Source organism: Lucilia sericata, unplaced genomic scaffold, assembly GCF_015586225.1.
Source record: "Lucilia sericata isolate MDLA Ls3-8-SP2 unplaced genomic scaffold, ASM1558622v1 Contig000649F_arrow, whole genome shotgun sequence".
Classification (NCBI taxonomy): domain Eukaryota; kingdom Metazoa; phylum Arthropoda; class Insecta; order Diptera; family Calliphoridae; genus Lucilia; species Lucilia sericata.
Genome location: NW_023994655.1, coordinates 35,340 through 54,775, shown reverse-complemented (window position 1 = coordinate 54,775; position 19,436 = coordinate 35,340). Strand labels below are relative to the sequence as shown.

Sequence of the window (19,436 nt, the reverse complement as noted above, 5' to 3'; positions counted from 1 at the left end):
ACGCGCATAACTCATTACTAAATTAAGATATCCATACAAAATTTGGTACTAGTATTACTCATACGCACAGAAATATTACTGTGAAATTTTTCTCCGAACGGTCCATAATTGGTCATAGCTCCCATACAAGGTCCCCTTCCAAAAATCACTTAAACGCATATAACTCATTACAAAATTAAGATATCCACATAAAATTTGGTACAAGTATTGCTCATATGCACGAAAATATTACTGTGAAATTTTTCTCCGATCGGTCCATAATTGGTCATAGCTCCCATACAAGGTCCCCTCCCGAAAATCACTTAAACGCACATAACTCATTACAAAATTAAGATATCCACATATGCACGAAAATATTACTGTGAATTTTTTTTCCGATCGGTCCATAATTGGTTATAGCTCCCATACAAGGTCCCCTTCCGAAAATCACTTAAACGCACATAACTAATTACTAAATTAAGATATTTACATAAAGTTTAGCACAAGCATTGCTCATATACAGACAAATATTACTGTGAATTTGTTTTCCTATCGGTCCATAATTGATCATAGATCCCAAGAAAATGGTGTTTGTAATGTTCAATAAATCATGGAATTGTAATAGATTTAAGCTGTTTAAATCTTTGTATTTTTTCTATTCAAGACATGAGAAAACTTATTTCTTTAAATATTTGATCAATTAGAAAAGTATTAATATATGTATAAATAGGTGGTGGAGGGTACTTAAGATTCGGCTCAGCCGAATATAGCACTCTGACTTCTTTCTATTCAAGACATGAGAAAACTTATTTCTTCAAATATTTGATCAATTAGAAATTTTAGAAATTAGAAAATGTATAAGTAGGTGGTGGAGGGTACTTAAGATTCGGCTCAGCCGAATATAGCACTCTGACTTGTTTGTTATTATCTTTATTGTTACATTTTATTTGTTATTATTTAATTAATATTTTTTCACACACGATTTTATTAAATTTATTGTTCGCACTTTCTTAAAAATTTTTTAATTTTATTTTATCTTCACTATGTCTGTCCGTTTATGTAAACAACTGCACGGTAGATATTTTAAGCACTGACAAAAAGGTAGTCACTAATGTCAAACAAAAAAAGGCAGTTGGCAAAGCTATCAATCACAATAGTACACAAGAAAGATTTATGTGTGAATATAAATTTAATAAACAAGACTTTTGTTCTTTTGTCTTTCTTTTATATTTATTCTTTTATATGCACTTTAAATTTCTTTGTAATAATATCACTCAAATTCAAAGATTACGCACCTTATAAATCCAAATTTTTTATTAATGTTGGTGGTTGAAATGGTGGTGGTTTTTTCTTTCGAAGAAAAGATTGCGATCTTAAGAAAAAACAAAATACACAAGAAAATTAATTTGAGTGCTTCAAATAATCCGGCTTCAAAAATCCGGCTCGATCGGACCAAATGTTTTTGTGTGCGCTAAAAAAAATAAATAAAAAGACAAGAAAGAGTTAAGTTTTTTCAATAAAAAGTTTATTTATTAAATTTATATTTACCTTAAAGATTCTCAATAGGAATTGCGCACTTAACAAAGTGGTTGTAATGGCGTTCACTTAACAAGTGTTTTAAAAACAAAAAACTATATTTATCTCTACACTTTTTCAGAGATGAAAAAAGAAGTAGTTAGATAAATCCTAACGTAGTATAAAGGGAATAGAAAATAGAGTTTCAAATAAATTTCTAAATGAACAGGACTTATACGACTTTTAAAATTAAAAGTTTTTTGATTGTAATGTAACCTTATATTATATCAGGTGCGGATCCAGCTAAAGCGTTTGGGGGGGACTTTTTTTCGCTCGGTATATATTTTGGTAGTGATGATTTTACTTGATGTTGATGACTATACGCAATTTTTGATATGAAAGTCAAAACTTTTTGACGACTTTGTATTAGTTTTTAGTTAAAATAAACAGAGATATTTCAAAAATTCTCGATTTTTTAGATTTTTATGAAAATTTGTACACACACTCATTGTGTAAATACTAAATTTAAGGTATTCCAAAATTTCCAAATTCATTACAGTTTAGATTTTGTCTACGATCAGAGTTTATATTTTTAAGATTTTTTCATGAAGCATAAAATTTAAAATTATATGATATTGTTAATATAATGATGAAGGAAGGGTAATTTCAAAAAATTCCGAACAAAAAAGTAGGATTTTGAACTTAATCCTCTCCGATATCGATGAAATTCGGTAAACATATTCTTCATGTAAATACGGAATTTAAAGTTCTCCAAAATTTCTAAATTCGTTACGATTCATATTTTATCGATGTGCATAGTTCATATTTTTTAGAATTTTATCAACAAACATTACATTTGACATCGTATATTTCTAAACTATTTATCCGATTTTAAATGTTTTAGTCCCTTGTTAAAGCCTATGTCTTGTAGTTTGACAATATATTACTTAAAATATTATAGTATTAATATAAAGATAATGATATCATAAAACGTCCTTTAGTCAAGGATATATCAAAAAAGATACCTTCCATTTTCTGTATTCCTTCACATATGATTGCTTATAGTGTACTCAACAATAAACGATTAAAATCGGATAAATAGTTTAGAAAATATAAGATGTCAAATTTAATGATTGTTGAAAAAAATCTAAAAAATGTGAACTTTGAACAATAATAAAATCTAAACCGTGAAGAGTTTAGAAATTTTGGAGAACTTTAAACTTCGTATTTTTTAGAAAGAATGGGTGTACCAAGTTTCATCAAAATCAGAAAGGGTAAGGTACAAAACCTGTAGGAAAATTTTTGAAATGCCCCAAAGATATATATATGTCGAGGATAGATCTGTTAACGACTTGATCGACCTCAACTGAGCTGCATCGGCCACTAATTCAGCGGCGGTGTAAGCACGACGCAAGCCGGGCTTACGCGGAAAAATAGAAGAAGAGGTCAGTCTTCGACTAAAAACCCGAGCGCCAGAGGCCAAATTATTTAAATTAAAAAAAAAAAACCAACAAAACAGTTTAAACAAAACGGACTACAAACGTTTATAAAAAAAAAAAAACAATTAAACAACCATTTAAGAAAACAAAGAAAACATTTAAACAAAATTAATAAAACCCAGTGCAGTGATTCCCGCACACACATATATTTATTTAAAAACAAAAATACAAAAATTTATACAATTAAAAAACATCTAAAAGAAATTGTACACGCACTACAAACCTAAAATTAAATAAAACAAACAAATTGAATTTTAATAACAATAAACAACAAACTGAACTACAACTAAATAAAACTTCTTTATTCTTTTTACTGAGTCCCACAGCCAGTGTTTGCCAGAAAAATTTTGACTCATGTCCCCAATCTTAAATCCCAAAAAAATCCCCATTTTGAAATCGAATTCCCCATAGTTTTCCCCAAAATTTGTTCATGAAAAACTCTCATGTCGGTCCGACACAAATATTTTGCATTGATAGGCTCTGTTTAGTATTTAAAAGGCGCTATATCGGAATTTTATTTCGAATATGTCCCCGGAATACAGTTAAAACAGCCATGCATATATTAATTAACAGCAATCGATTTAGGAAAATGGGTTTTTTGTTAATAACTTTTCTCACAATGTCGAAATCTTTACAAAATTTTACAAATTAAAATCTTATGTGAATAGAATTCATTCAGAGAAAAAATTTTCTGGATCGGTCCATAATTGGACATAGCTCCCATACAAGGTCCCTCCCGAAAATAACTTAAACGCAAAGAATTCATTACTAAATTAAGACATCAATATAAAATTTGGTACAAGTATTGCTCTCACATACAAAAATATTACTGTGAAATTTTTGTTCCATCGATCCATAATTGGTCATAGCTCCCATACAAGGTCCCCTCCCGAAAATAACTTAAACGCAAATAATTCATTACTAAATTAAGACATCAATATAAAATTTGGTACAAGTATTGCTCTCACATACAAAAATATTACTGTGAAATTTTTGTTCCATCGATCCATAATTGGTCATAGCTCCCATACAAGGTCCCCTCCCGAAAATCACTTAAACGCGCATAACTCATTACTAAATTAAGATATGCATATAAAATTTCGTATAAGTATTGCTCATATGCAAGGAAATTTTACTGTGAAAGTTTTTTTCTGATCGGTCCATAATTGGTCATAGCTCCCATATAAGGTCCCCTCCCGAAAATCACTTAAACGCGCATAACTCACTACTAAATTAAGATATCCATATAAAATTTGGTACTAGTATTACTCATATGCACAGAAATATTACTGTGAAATTTTTCTCCGAACGGTCCATAATTGGTCATAGCTCCCATACAAGGTCCCCTCCCAAAAATCACTTAAACACATATAACTCATTACAAAATTAAGATATCCACATAAAATTTGGTACAAGTATTGCTCATATGCACGAAAATATTACTGTGAAATTTTTCTCCGAGCGGTCCATAATTGGTCATAGCTCCCATACAAGGTCCCCTTCCGAAAATCACTTAAACGCACATAACTAATTACTAAATTAAGATATTTACATAAAGTTTAGCACAAGCATTGCTCATATACAGACAAATATTACTGTGAATTTGTTTTCCTATCGGTCCATAATTGATCATAGATCCCAAGAAAATGGTGTTTGTAATGTTCAATAAATCATGGAATTGTAATAGATTTAAGCTGTTTAAATCTTTGTATTTTTTCTATTCAAGACATGAGAAAAACTTATTTCTTCAAATATTTGATCAATTAGAAAAGTATTAATATATGTATAATAAGTAGGTGGTGGAGGGTACTTAAGATTCGGCTCAGCCGAATATAGCGCTCTGACTTGTTTTAGCTGTGTTCTATATACCACTTCTCATCAAACAAAAGCTGATTTTAGACTTTTTTAAATGTGAAAAGTGACACCTCTATATATTCTGTGATTCTAGTTTGGCAATTCTTAAACAAATTTATTGTATTTTATTGTACTATGATACTTGAGGCCATTTGAAGTGAAACTGCGTTTACAGTTTATATTTCTCTGATCGTTTCTCCTTTTTAAAGGACTTCAAAGTTTTAAGGACGTACAAATTTATTAAAACATATTTACTGAATAGTTTTAGTCAAATGAAAGATTGCAATCTCCGGGTATCAAATGAAAGATGACAATCGCCGGAAATCAAATATATTTATTGTTTTATTTTTCAGGACGAAAAATTTTATATAATATCCTTTGAAAATTTCATCCTTTCATATCCTTGGGAGTTTCCCTTTTATTTTTTTAATAAATATAGGTTAAAATTTATATCTATAGCTTTATTATTTAAGGCGTAAAAAATTATATTATTAGGGTAGGAGGGGGATCACTTGAAAACCGAGTAATCGATTTTATCACAATATCAAATTTAGTTTTCGTTTATCGATTATCTATCATCCCTGAAAGTTTGTAAGATTAACTTTACATATGATGGTAGGCAGACGTGATTAATTGTTTTTCAAAGGGCTGTGAAAATATTTCACTGTGTGAATTTTTTGTGCTGTAATAGTGAACAATAAGATATAATAATAATTTTTTCGATAACATAAATTGAAGCCGAAAAAAATGGACTCTAAACCCCAGAAATGTTCGTGGGTCACATTCGCCAAGTATATGTAAAAAATCAGTAATGATTTGTTTTATTTTTTTTTTTTTGTTAAGTTATGTGAAATAAACAATAAATATCTGGTTTAGTTTGCTTTGTTTAATGAATTAAAGTATAACGGTTGTATTCATAAAAAGTTGTTTTAGGTTTATTAAACATTATTAGGCAAAATCCACGAAAATGGTATTCATAAACGCCAGATAGCTTAAAATACTTTCAATAAACCAATGACAAATAGAAAAAATTTATTGTACGCTCGCCCCTACTTTAAGCCAACAATAAGTTGATTTTTTACAAATTTTGTCTCTGATTAAGCTTTTTTCGTTAATTTTAGGTTGAAGACGAAAACAAGTTATGTTTTATTCTGAAATGAAATCTAAAAATTGTAATTTTAACGTTTACAAATTTTTAAATGAAATTCCAGATAAATTTTAAAAGTTTCTATTTTGGTGGAAGAAAAACTAAAATCTAGGCATTATTGGATTAATAGATGAATATTTGACAATATTCCAGTTGGTCAATACTATTTTTGGCAATTTGGAAATGCCCCGCCTGTCAATCAAATCATGGCCACAATCATTTTATTTGTATTTTTCATAGTTTATTCGCTAAATATAAAACCATGAAGTAATTAAGAGTGTAAATTATATTGATTAGTATTCTATCAATGCAAAATATCTTCTCCGGCAATAAAATGTAGTCTTTTATCAAAGAAATTTATCAGTATTTGCAAAAATTTATTAAAAATTGCTATAAAAATAAGTAAAAATAACAAAATGTGCATAGTGATGTTTATTTTGTTACAAAATATTCGTTATTCGAATACTTTTAATTATAATTAAAAAAATATATGTTATATTCATTCATCTGAACTAAATATATATTTATTGTAGCCATGTATACATTTATTTTTCTTAAAAGTTCGTTTTTATTTTCAAAAATGTGTTATAACCAAAAATATAAAATTAAGAAAACCGAATCAACGAATATTTTATCCTAATTGTACGCAACACTAACACAGAAAATGACAGCCAAATTGTACAGTGCTGCCAAGTTAAACAATTAACAGCACAATAGTTAATGTAGGTTTATTATTTGTTTATGAATACCACAATTTTATTAATGGCTTTTAAGTCTAAAGTGTACTTTAACTATTGTGTGATTTAAATCTAAAATAAGCATTTTTTATGAATACAACTGTAAAACAGTAAAATATGTTTTTTTTTTTGCAATTTTTGGTTTTATTTTACTAATGACAAAACATGGTTGGGGTGGTATCGCCGTTTTTGCTCAATGCGGAAAAGTTAAAAATATGTACATGAGGATGACTTAGGAAAGATTATAAGAGGTAAAGCTAAAGCTTATTCTTTTTAAGAATATGTATTTTGTGTTTTAATTTGAGACCGAGTATGGCCCCCCCTTCTAAAAAGAAATTAATTTTGTAATATTAGAGTAATAATATCTTTTCTTAGCGACTTTACTAACTACTAGTGCATTTTGGAGAAAAATATATTGAAAATTCTCAAGGATATAAAAGAATGAAATTTTCAAAAGACATTATTAACACCTTTTCCCCCTGAAAAGTAAAAAACAAAATGCAATTTTGATTTCCGTAGATTGTCCTCTCTAATTTGATACCCATATTGACGAAAACTATTTAATAGAAATATATTAATACATTTTTATATTCTTAACTAGCATACCCTGGGTGCTTCGCTACCCTAACCAAAATTAAATACATGCAAAATTTTGTTTACTTTTATAGAAAATTAAAATTGATTAAAAATGTTTTTAATGTTTCGGTTTCTTACAAAAAAATTTTTTATTAAATTAATTTTTTATTATCATGAAGAAAACATTTATTACAAAAAATGTAAATGCTTTGGTTTATAAAAAATTTAAATTATTATTAAAAATCAAATATTTACAAAAAATAATTTTAAGTTATTTTTTATTTAAAAGTAAAAGTAAAAAGTTAAATAAATGCAATTCAATTTTATTTTCCAATTAAAACCTCAAATCGTTATTTAGTTTGATTATATAATTGATTTTTATTGATTTTTTAAAATATAAACAAAAAAAGCAATTTTTTTAATTAAAAAATGTAAATAATTTTAATAAATTAAAATATAATGAAATAATTTTAATAAATTAAAATATAATGAAATTAACCAAAGTGCACACAAAATCATTAAAAAATGCAAACAAAAACAATATTTTTTAAATGAAAAATGTAAATATTAAAAAATAATATATAAAGTTTATATAAATATATAATTTTGATAAAGTTTTTATACATATTAGTTTTTTAAATATTTACATTTTTCATTTAAAAAGTATTGTTTTTGTTTGCATTTTTAATGATTTTGTGTGTACTTTGGTTAATTTCATTATATTTTAATTTATTAAAGTTATTTACTTTTTAATTAAAAAATTGTTTTTTTTTTGTTTATACTTTTAGTTTTTTTTTGTACTTTGGTTTATGTATTATTTTTTTTAATACATATTTTAATTTTTTATTTAAAAAATATTGTTTTTGTTTGTAATTTGTTTATTACAATGTTTTACAATTTTGAATATATTATTTTTGAATATTTTTTAATGAAATTAACCAAAGTACACACAAAATCATTAAAAAATGCAAACAAAAAACAATATTTTTTAAATAAAAAATGTAAATATTAAAAAAAATAATATATAAAGTTTATATAAATATATAATTTTGATAAAGTTTTTATACATATTAGTTTTTTAAATATTTACATTTTTCATTTAAAAAGTATTGTTTTTGTTTGCATTTTTTAATGATTTTGTGTGTACTTTGGTTAATTTCATTATATTTTAATTTATTAAAGTTATTTACTTTTTAATTAAAAAATTGTTTTTTTTTTTTTTTGTTTATACTTTTATTTTTTTTTGTACTTTGGTTTATGTATTATTTTTTTTAATACATATTTTAATTTTTTATTTAAAAAATATTGTTTTTGTTTGTAATTTGTTTATTACAATGTTTTACAATTTTGAATATATTATTTTTGAATATTTTTTAATGAAATTAACCAAAGTACACACAAAATCATTAAAAAATGCAAACAAAAACAATATTTTTTAAATAAAAAATGTAAATATTAAAAAAAAATAATATATAAAGTTTATATAAATATATAATTTTGATAAAGTTTTTATACATATTAGTTTTTTAAATATTTACATTTTTCATTTAAAAAGTATTGTTTTTGTTTGCATTTTTTAATGATTTTGTGTGTACTTTGGTTAATTTCATTATATTTTAATTTATTAAAGTTATTTACTTTTTAATTAAAAAATTGTTTTTTTTTTGTTTATACTTTTAGTTTTTTTTTGTACTTTGGTTTATGTATTATTTTTTTTAATACATATTTTAATTTTTTATTTAAAAAATATTGTTTTTGTTTGTAATTTGTTTATTACAATGTTTTACAATTTTGAATATATTATTTTTGAATATTTTTTAATGAAATTAACCAAAGTACACACAAAATCATTAAAAAATGCAAACAAAAACAATATTTTTTAAATAAAAAATGTAAATATTAAAAAAAAATAATATATAAAGTTTATATAAATATATAATTTTGATAAAGTTTTTATACATATTAGTTTTTTAAATATTTACATTTTTCATTTAAAAAGTATTGTTTTTGTTTGCATTTTTTAATGATTTTGTGTGTACTTTGGTTAATTTCATTATATTTTAATTTATTAAAGTTATTTACTTTTTTAATTAAAAAATTGTTTTTTTTTGTTTATACTTTTAGTTTTTTTTTTTTGTACTTTGGTTTATGTATTATTTTTTTTTAATACATATTTTAATTTTTTATTTAAAAAATATTGTTTTTGTTTGTAATTTGTTTATTACAATGTTTTACAATTTTGAATATATTATTTTCTCCATTTTTTAGTTAAAAATGTTTTTTTGTTTGTATTTTTGGTGTTTTTGTTTGTACTTAATTAAAAAAAAACAATTTTTTTGTTTATACTTTTAGTTTGTTTGTACTTTTGTGTATGTGTTTTATGTTTTTTTTTTTTTTTAAATATTTACATTTTTTATTTTAGAAAATTGTTTTTTTTTTTGTAATTTGATTTATACAATATTTTACAAATTTGAATATTTTAGTTTTTTTCCATTTTTTAGTTAAAAATTGTTTTTTATTTGTATTTTTGGTTGTTTGTTTTTGTTTGTACTTTAGTTTAATTCAATATTTTTGATTTCTTAAAATAACTATTTTTTTGTTTATACTTCTTGTTTGTTTGTACTTTCGTTTATGTATTTTATTTTTTTTATTAAAAAAAGTTTTTTTTTTGTAATATTTTAGAAAAAATAATTAAATACATATTTACTTAATTAAAAATATCTTTTTTGTTTGTACTTTGTGTTTTTTGTTTGATTATGCTTTTATCCCCGTATCAATGGCTAATAACATATAAAAATCCTACAATAAACCAGAAATAAATTTATTAAGCGTTTTCCAAAATTTTTATATATTTTTTATCATTTAGGAATTACCTTTTCTATTTCTTAAACCAGTCTTCTTCCGATATATTTTGTAAAAATAATTGTTGATCCAGATTTTCTGAGGACAGTCTGTTTCTTCGCTGGGTTATAATTAACCCAGCTTTCGAAACAATCTTTCGCACGGGACTGATGTAGCTAAAATTCCAATGTATTTTTGGGCAATTAAGTACAAGTTTGGGTAAACTTGTTTGTACTGTTCCCACTCTTCGATTGGATTAGTATGTCTAGGGCATACTGGGCGTTTTAAATATTATCCTCATTCACAATTATCGTCTCATTTTGAGAATCCACTAGATCGTCGTGTATTTGCCATAAACAATTAGAATCACGTGATCTTTTGGGAGGAGGAGGAGGAGGTTCATCATTTGAAGTTTGATTGATTTTTTCTAAATATTTTGCTAGTAAATAAAAGAAAACAGAGTTAAAAATAAGTATGGGTTTTATATTTTAAAAGTAACCTACCTATTCTACCAATCGCCGCTTCAACATTACTTTCTTGGTGGAAGTGAATTTTTTTATAACGAGGATCCAACAATGTGGCAACGCTAAGTATTGGGTGCTCCTCAACTTTTGAAAATCTATCATTAAGATTGAGTAGAAGTTTTCTTCGCAAGTCAAATGCTGCTCCTATTGGCAATATATTTTCAATATTCTGTTAAGAAAATTAATATTTTTATGAGTTTTTTAATTTGTTAAAAGTTTATATTACTAAAAATTAGAATATATTAAGAAATAAACCTCTGAAAAATGATTATTAATATATGATTTATAAATAGAATTTTGAAAAATATGATCATTGATGCAATAAACTTACGTTTTTCAGCAATTTAAGTAAAGGAATTACTTTGCTCGCTGTTACGTTTTTTTCAGAACATAATTCTTTTGTTACGAGAAATAAAGGTTTTAAAAGTTCCTTTATTTCAACTAAACTTTCTATTTCGTCCAACGATATATCGTTAGGTGGCTTGCATGTTTTTTCAGAAATTAGTTTTCGGAGTGCCCTGCTCACAAATTCGTGCAACTCCAAATACCGTTCCACCATCTCATACAACGAGTTCCAGCGTGTTTTAATTTCCTGGATAAGCCTTTTTGGTTGCTTGCCACTTTCTTTTTGAAGGTCATTCAAGTATGTGCTTGCTGCCTCGCTTTTCTTGAAAAAGCAAACAATTTTTTTAATTTTATTTATAATTGATTTTAATTCTGAATGACCAGTTTCATCACTTATTTCATCTTCATCAGAATTTTCCATAACCGGCAATTCAGCCTCTATGTTTGGCGTATAAAAATCGATTGATTTTATAGCCACTAGGTTGAGGGTGTGAGCAAAGCAACGTATATGCTTGTCTGCTCCAAAAACGGAACGACATGCCCCTACAATATTTGGACCATTATCCGTTACTACAGCCGCCACATTATCTTGCTTGATGTTCCATGACTTACATATTTCATTTATGGCAAATTCTAAATTAGAGATAGTTTTTTTGCCAACAATATGCCTCGCCCCAATATCCACAGATTTTAATAATTTATTACATCTTAATTAACAATTTAAATAGAGAGCTATACAAATCTTACCATCAATGTAATGTGCAGTGACGCCCAAAAAACTTTTAACGGTCATTATTTCAGTCCACAAATCGGTTGTAAGAACGATATTTTTTGCAGCACCTAATTGATCAAAAACTTCACTTTTGAGTTTCTGATATTTCGATTGCATCATGTTTTCCCTGGTTTTGAGGCAAGGAGCTTTGTAAAGGGGCTGAATAACTTTGCAAAATTTCTTGAAACCTCGTTTTTCGGGGGCGCTAAAGGGCATATTATCAACCGCAATCATATAGAGAAGCGCATCATTTACAGTTGATGTCCTCTCTCCCCCTTCTAAAATTTTTTTATAAATATAAATAAAATTTTCAATGATTTTTATTTATTAACATACTTGAGTATGCAGACGCATTTTGAAACATTTTTATTATGGGGCTGCTACTTTCAGCATGGTTACTTGTCGATGGCTTCTCGGCAGAAACATTTGTTGTTTTTGTTGAAGACTGATTTATAATTTGTGACTAAAAATGTAATGAAATCGATTTTTAAAATGTAATTTTCACGAAAAATAAAATTTCACTAAAAATTTTATCTGAATTTTTAGAGAAAATTGTTTTTGTATTTTTTTTAAATGAATTTTTCCAAAAAATCAAATTTATCGAAAAAAATCATATTTAAAAAAAATATATCTTTCGAAAAAAACATATTTTTTAAAAAATCATGTTTTTCGTAAAAACAATATTTTTTGTAAAAAATTATATAAAAATTATACTTTTCGAATGAATGATATTTTTCGAAAAAATCATATTTTTCGTAAAAATTGTGTTTTTCGTAAAAATGATATTTTTCATAGAATCAATATTTTTCGAAAAAATGACAGTTTTCGAAAAAATTGCGTTTTTCGTAAAAATGATATTTTTCATAGAATCAATATTTTTCGGAAAAAATGAGAGTTTTCGAAAAAATTGCGTTTTTCGTAAAAATGATATTTTTCATAGAATCAATATTTTTCCTAAAAATGACAGTTTTCGAAAAAATTGTGATTTTCGTAAAAATTATAGTTTTCGTAGAATCAATATTTTTCGAAAAAATGGTAGTTTTCGAAAAATTGTGTTTTTCGTAAAAATGATAGTTTTCGTAGAATCAATATTTTTCGAAAAAATGACAGTTTTCGAAAAAATTGTGATTTTCGTAAAAATTATATTTCTCGTAGAATCAATATTTTTCGAAAAAATTGCGTTTTTCGTAAAAATGATAGTTTTCGTAGAATCAATATTTTTCGAAAAAATGACAGTTTTCGAAAAAATTGTGTTTTTCGTAAAAATGATATTTCTCGTAGAATCAATATTTTTCGAAAAAATGATAGTTTTCGAAAAAATTGTGATTTTCGTAAAAATGATAGTTTTCGTAGAATCAATATTTTTCGAAAAAATGGTAGTTTTCGAAAAATTGTGATTTTCGTAAAAATTATATTTCTCGTAGAATCAATATTTTTCGAAAAAATGATAGTTTTCGAAAAAATTGTGATTTTCGTAGAATCAATATTCGAAAAAATTGCGTTTTTCGTAAAAATGATAGTTTTCGTAGAATCAATATTTTTCGAAAAAATGACAGTTTTCGAAAAAATTGTGTTTTTCGTAAAAATGATATTTCTCGTAGAATCAATATTTTTCGAAAAAATGATAGTTTTCGAAAAAATTGTGATTTTCGTAAAAATGATAGTTTTCGTAGAATCAATATTTTTCGAAAAAATGACAGTTTTCGAAAAAATTGTGATTTTCGTAAAAATTATATTTCTCGTAGAATCAATATTTTTCGAAAAAATGACAGTTTTCGAAAAAAATGCGTTTTTCGTAAAAATGATAGTTTTCGTAGAATCAATATTTTTCGAAAAAATGACAGTTTTCGAAAAAATTGTGTTTTTCGTAAAAATTATTTTTCTCGTAGAATCAATATTTTTCGAAAAAATTATAGTTTTCGAAAAAATTGTGATTTTCGTAAAAATGATATATCTTGTAGAATCAATATTTTTCCTAAAAATGATAGTTTTCGAAAAAATTGTGACTTTCGTAAAAATGATATTTCTCGTAGAATCAATATTTTTCGAAAAAATGGTAGTTTTCGAAAAATTGTGATTTTCGTAAAAATTATATTTCTCGTAGAATCAATATTTTTCCTAAAAATTACAGTTTTCGAAAAAATTGTGATTTTCGTAAAAATGATATATCTCGTAGAATCAATATTTTTAGAAAAAATGACAGTTTTCGAAAAAATTGTGTTTTTCGTAAAAATGATAGTTTTCGTAGAATCAATATTTTTCGAAAAAATGACAGTTTTCGAAAAAATTGTGTTTTTCGTAAAAATGGTAGTTTTCGTAGAATCAATATTTTTCCTAAAAGTGATATTTTTTGAAAAAATTCTGTTTTTCGTAAAATTGTATTTCTTGTAGAATCAATATTTTCGTAAAAATGATATTTCTCTTAGAATCAATATTTTTCGTAAAAATTATATTTCTCGTAGAATCAATATTTTTCATAAAAATTGTTTTTCGAAAAATTATATTTTTTTCGTAAAAAATATATTTTTTCGTAGATATTTTTTGAAATGTTATTTTTTTGAAAAAATACATTTTTCTTAAAAATTATATTTTTGTAAAAATTATGTTTTCTTAAAAATTATACTTTTCGTAAAAATTATGTTTTTCGTAAAATTATATATTTCGTAGAATCAATATTTTACGTAAAAATGATATTTTTTCGAAAAAAATATATTTAAAAAAATATTTTTCGTAAAATCAACATGTTTCGAAAAATATTATATTTTTTGTATAATCAATATTTTACACTTCACTTTTCAGTATTTTCCACTTACCTCATTTTGGTTGGACTCCTCATCCGATATATTTATTTCATTTAAGTCTTCTTCAGATTGGGGCTTTCCTTTATTTGTCACAATTTTATGGGACCTCTGGATGTGCTTCCGCAAAAGGCCAATTCCTTTTTGCATACGCAGCACCTAGCTTTTTTCCCCGCACAAACTTTTTTAAAATAGTGCCAGACGTGGCTAGGCATAATTATTTTTTATTGCCTTTTTAATTAAACACCGCAATTGGCTTTAACACACTTCTTTTTTTATATACTTGTTTAAAAACTCACACTTTTTACGCAGTTCACAACACTTTGGTTATTACGCAGTTTACAACACGGCTGCCAACATAAAACATCATGCTACTCGCTTTTTGTAGTGTAAAACAACCCACGCTATTTTTTTGTAGTGTAAAACACCCACGCTTATTACTAAACAGGGTTGAATTTTCGATTAATCGATGCTAATAGTCGACTTCAGTATAAAGTTGGTAGTGTAGAATCGACCACAAAATAGTCGACTTTTTACAGCGATAATCGATTAATAACCATAATCGAAGTCGTTTTACCATTCCCTAGTATATAAGATTCGGCATAGCCGAATATAACACTCTTACTTGTTAATATTATATTTCTAGTATGTTCAATATCTTAAAAATATCAAAAAGTACCATCGGAAAAACGAAAAAGTACAAACATCTCTCTCAATAAATTCTTATTTAATAAGGACCGTGTGTCATGTGTTTCGGTTAACCATATAGAGAATCCAAAAAGTACCATTGAAGAATGGAAAAGTACCAAATAGTTCCCACTTACAGAATATTATTCAGTTAACACCATGTATGTTAAAATTTATGTTTATGTTTTAGAAAATTCAAAAAGTACCATTTGTGACATAAGAAGTACTAAAAAGTTCTGAAAGAATCTTATTCAATAAGGACCGTATATGTTTAATAATCATGTGTTTTGAATTCATATTATAGAACATACAAAGAGTATCGTTTAAAGAAAGAAAAAGTACCAAAAGTGGAATAAATTCTACCTCAGTGGAAAGTACTAATAAAAAAAGTACAATGTTCCCCTTTTCGCTTAGAAATATACTTTTTTGAGAATTAAGTTTACAAAAAGTTCCGTATTTAAATCTATATATCACAGATAAAACTCAAAAGATTCAAATCTGCATTCATTTGTTCCAGAAAAATTGTGCTTATAAAAAGTACCAAACAATTTACTGGAATTTGGTAATTCATAGGCCTTAGTAATATATAATAGCTTATCTTGTGTGAGTAAATAAATTACTTTTTCAAATTTTATAAAAATTGGCTCAATGAGTTTGAATAAAATTAAATTTCCAGTTTTTCCCCTTTTTGGTACTTTTTTCCCCAGTGAAATAGAAAACATTTTGTTTCAATAAATATTACAGAGTTAGTCCGTAATTTAATAGGAGTACTACAATAAATAAAAAAAATTTTCTTGATATGCTAAAAAAAGTACCAAAAATACAGTTTTCTCCCTTTTACACCCAAAAAGGAATTTTAAAAAAGTACGAAACAGGTGCCCCCTAATTTTGGGAGATATGTATATTCAAAATATTTACAAATATGTTATTTTGTTTATTAGTTAAAAAGTTATAAAGTTACATATTTTCACCTTTTAAAATTACGAATTTCAAAAAAGTACCAGATACAGGTACATTTAAAATTTTTCTTGTATCACTAATATTAGGTAATATAATTAAGAAAACATGTTTTACCCGTTTTTTTTTCCTTTTTTACCCCTAAATGTACAAATTTCCAAAAATCCCTCCCTAATGGATCTACATAACCAAAAACATATCTACTGTTAAAATTTCATGATTCTAGGTTCAGCAGTTTGGGTTGTGCGATGATGAATCAGTCAGTCAGTAACACTACTCTTTTATATGTATATACGGATAACAAGATTATTTAAAAAGAGGCTTTTATGATTTTTTATTTAAGTATTATATAATTTGTTATCTGTTTCAGTTTTTTTGTTTGAGCACAAACGAAGAAAATTCAAACAAATATTTTTTCCAATTTGCTTTGAAATTTTAATATCTGCCAATTCCATTTTTTTGTGAAGTAGAAATTTGTAACCGCTTATGGCCTATAGGCTAGGTTATTGAATATTGTTAAATAAAATAAAATAAATAAATGTTTTAGGCAGAAAAAAAAAAAAAAAATTCACAAATCATTTTTCAATTCAAAAACCATAGGGTGTACATATATATTTTAAAATTATTTAATTTTAAATTAAATTTAATTCTTCTTTATACCTGTTTTTTGAACATAACATTGCATTGTCTTCAGGTGTCTTTATGTGTACCAAGTTTCAGCCAAATTGGGCTACGGGGGCTGGTTTAAAATTCAGTTGCAAAATTTGAACCATCTAACAAAGCAAGTTAAATAAAAGCTTTTAAAAAGGAGAAAAGATCAGAAAATGAAAAACTAACAAGTAAAAGTGCTATATTCGGCTATGCCGAATCTAATATACTCACCATCAAACCGTATGCCGTAAAAGAATGCTCTTATGTAAACATCCGGGTGATATTACTCATCAAATTTACTGATAGGACCTTTTATGAGAGGTAGGGTGAATTATTGAACGTTTTTCATAACACTCTTCATATTGTTTTGGTTTATATAAAACATGTTTACATCGAATATCAGGTCCCGGCACTTTCCGCATTAAATTCGATAGGAAGATTTACGTTCATATAAAAATTTCTTAGGTTTTGGCTCGGAAGAAACTTACTTATGTCAAATTTTATCTCTTCATTCGTACTTTTAAGCCAGTAATGACCGTTAAAGTAATTATCTGGAGCGGACCTTATATGGGGGTAGGGTCAATTATTGACCGATCCACATAAAATTTGGTAAAGAGATATTTAGGTTAGGTTAGGTTGATTGGAGGATGTGTACTACATAAAATCCGAAGAAATACACCTAGGCCGCTATCGGGCCTGTTGTGCGTTCCAATTCATGAAAAAAAAAATTGTTCACTGAATGTATTATTTTTCCATGTTCAGAAACTCAGTTTCCTGGACGTAATTCCTAAGAATTTTCCAATCAGTGTTAGTTAGGAATGTTATTTCCGGAATAACATCACTTCCAAGATACTTGGATCTAACTTCGACGAATGCCTGAAAGTGGCAAAGATGCTCTACATTCGTCTGAATCCGCATGTCCAATTTTGTATAGATGTGCCCGTAATGCTGTGTGTCCACTCAGAATGCGTACCATCATACTAACCTCAGACTTGCTCATTTTGAGGAGATTTCTCATCTTGCTCTCATCAGGGTCACCCCATAGAATCTTTGTGGTTCTACCCACCGTTTCATTATTCCAAGAGGCCTTATGGGATTCTCTCATCCATATTTTTAATTCAGCTTTTGTTGCGTCGAATGGTTTTGCGTTTGTCCGGTTAACTACATCGAGCTCCCTTCCCTTTAAAGCTATTACATTCGCCCTTTCGTTGCCGACTACTCCCGAGTGGCCTGGTGATGTAAACCTTACCTCTGGGAGAGTATTCAGTTAAAGCTTTCTTACAATCCAATACGGTCTTAGATTTAATTCTATCACCTGATATCGCCTTAATTGCCTTCTGGCTGTCGGTAAATATATTAAGCCCTGTGGGCGTCATATTTATTCTAATCCAATTTACACATTCCGTTATTGCTCGGACTTCTGCCTGAAAGCTTGTGTTATGATTAGCTAAACGGTGGTATATTTCTGTTTCTGGGTCTTCAATATAGAACCCCAGGCCCACTTTGTCCCCTAATTTAGAGCCATCCGTGTAGCAACGGATTCCTACTGGTATTTGCTCCAAAGTTCCGCTTGACCAAGACATTCTATCTGGGATTAGCGTTTCAAAGTTTCCGACATATTCTGTGTCTGGTATGCGATCAGTCACGTCCGATGAATGTGTATAACCTTCCAATGTGTCCAGTATACATTGATGATTTGTCCTATAACCGCTTTTGGCCAGTTCCCCTAAAGTAAAGAGCCGTTCGGCTGTAAGCGCCGCCTCATATCTTAAATATGTTTCAATGGGTGGAATATCTAGCAACGTTTCCAGAGCCTTGATTGAAGTAGTACACATGGCACCACTTATACCCAAGCAGCATGTACGCTGAACTCCCTGTAGTAGTTTGATATTACACTTTTTGTTCAAAGCAGTCCACCAGATTATTGAAGCATAAGCTAGAATTGGTCTATTTACACTTTTATAAAGCCAATTTGTCACAGTAGGACTAAGACCCCATTTCATGCCTATGGTTCTCCTACATATCGCCCAGCACCGATGTGCCTTGTTGATCCTATCCTCTATGTGGTGTCTCCATTTTAATTTCCGGTCAAGTATTACACCTAAGTACTTAACTTTGTCTGTCACCGGTATCTTCTTGCCCAGGAAGCAAGGTTCAGTATATGTAGACATTTTTGTCTTTCTTGTGAAAATACAGATTTCCGTCTTCGCCGGGTTAACATTGAAGCCTCTCGGTTGAGCCCAGCTCAAGGCCGTATTCAGAGCCACCTCAGCTCTTCTACACAAGTAATTTGGATCCTTTCCCTTTAAAAGTATTACGACATCGTCTGCATAGCAGACAGGTCTAAGTCCTTTCTCGGTTAGGGTCCTTAGGAGGCTATTAATCGTGGCAACCCAGAGTAAAGGCGACAAAATGCCACCCTGTGTTATACCGAGAAATACCTTTTTCCTGATAGTTATATCGTACATCTCGCAGCTTATCCATCTGTTCCTTAGCATGTATTTGATCCAGTTACGGAGCACCCGGTCAACATAAAACTGGTCTAGGGATTGGA

General features: G+C 27.3%; 1 protein-coding gene across 2 annotated transcripts; it reads right to left on the bottom strand.

Moving 5' to 3' along the window:
* Positions 1-9,984: 9,984 nt before the first annotated feature.
* On the bottom strand, positions 9,985-14,989 carry LOC119607036 (E3 SUMO-protein ligase ZBED1-like). Of its 2 annotated transcripts, XM_037960754.1 has the most exons (6): positions 14,603-14,739; positions 12,126-12,252; positions 11,004-12,067; positions 10,652-10,841; positions 10,181-10,587; positions 9,985-10,106 (listed from the first exon to the last, which is right to left on the bottom strand). In XM_037960754.1, exons 3-5 carry the CDS (start codon positions 11,436-11,438, stop codon positions 10,433-10,435), a joined length of 780 nt encoding a protein of 259 aa, XP_037816682.1. In that variant the 5' UTR covers positions 11,439-12,067; positions 12,126-12,252; positions 14,603-14,739; the 3' UTR covers positions 9,985-10,106; positions 10,181-10,432. The 2 variants fall into 2 exon arrangements, with proteins under 2 accessions (XP_037816682.1, XP_037816683.1); XM_037960755.1 differs by lacking the exons at positions 11,004-12,067; positions 12,126-12,252 and having other exon boundaries at positions 14,603-14,989.
* Positions 14,990-19,436: the final 4,447 nt, after the last annotated feature.

Excerpts from the sequence above, each read along its gene's own strand:
- LOC119607036 (XM_037960754.1), bottom strand. The coding sequence starts at position 11,438 with ATGGAAAATTCTGATGAAGATGAAATAAGTGATGAAACTGGTCATTCA. Across the intron at positions 10,842-11,003 it reads TACTTAAATTGCTGAAAAAC|AATATTGAAAATATATTGCC; the intron begins GTAAGTTTATTG and ends TTTTCTTAACAG. Across the intron at positions 10,588-10,651 it reads AGCGGCGATTGGTAGAATAG|CAAAATATTTAGAAAAAATC; the intron begins GTAGGTTACTTT and ends TTTATTTACTAG.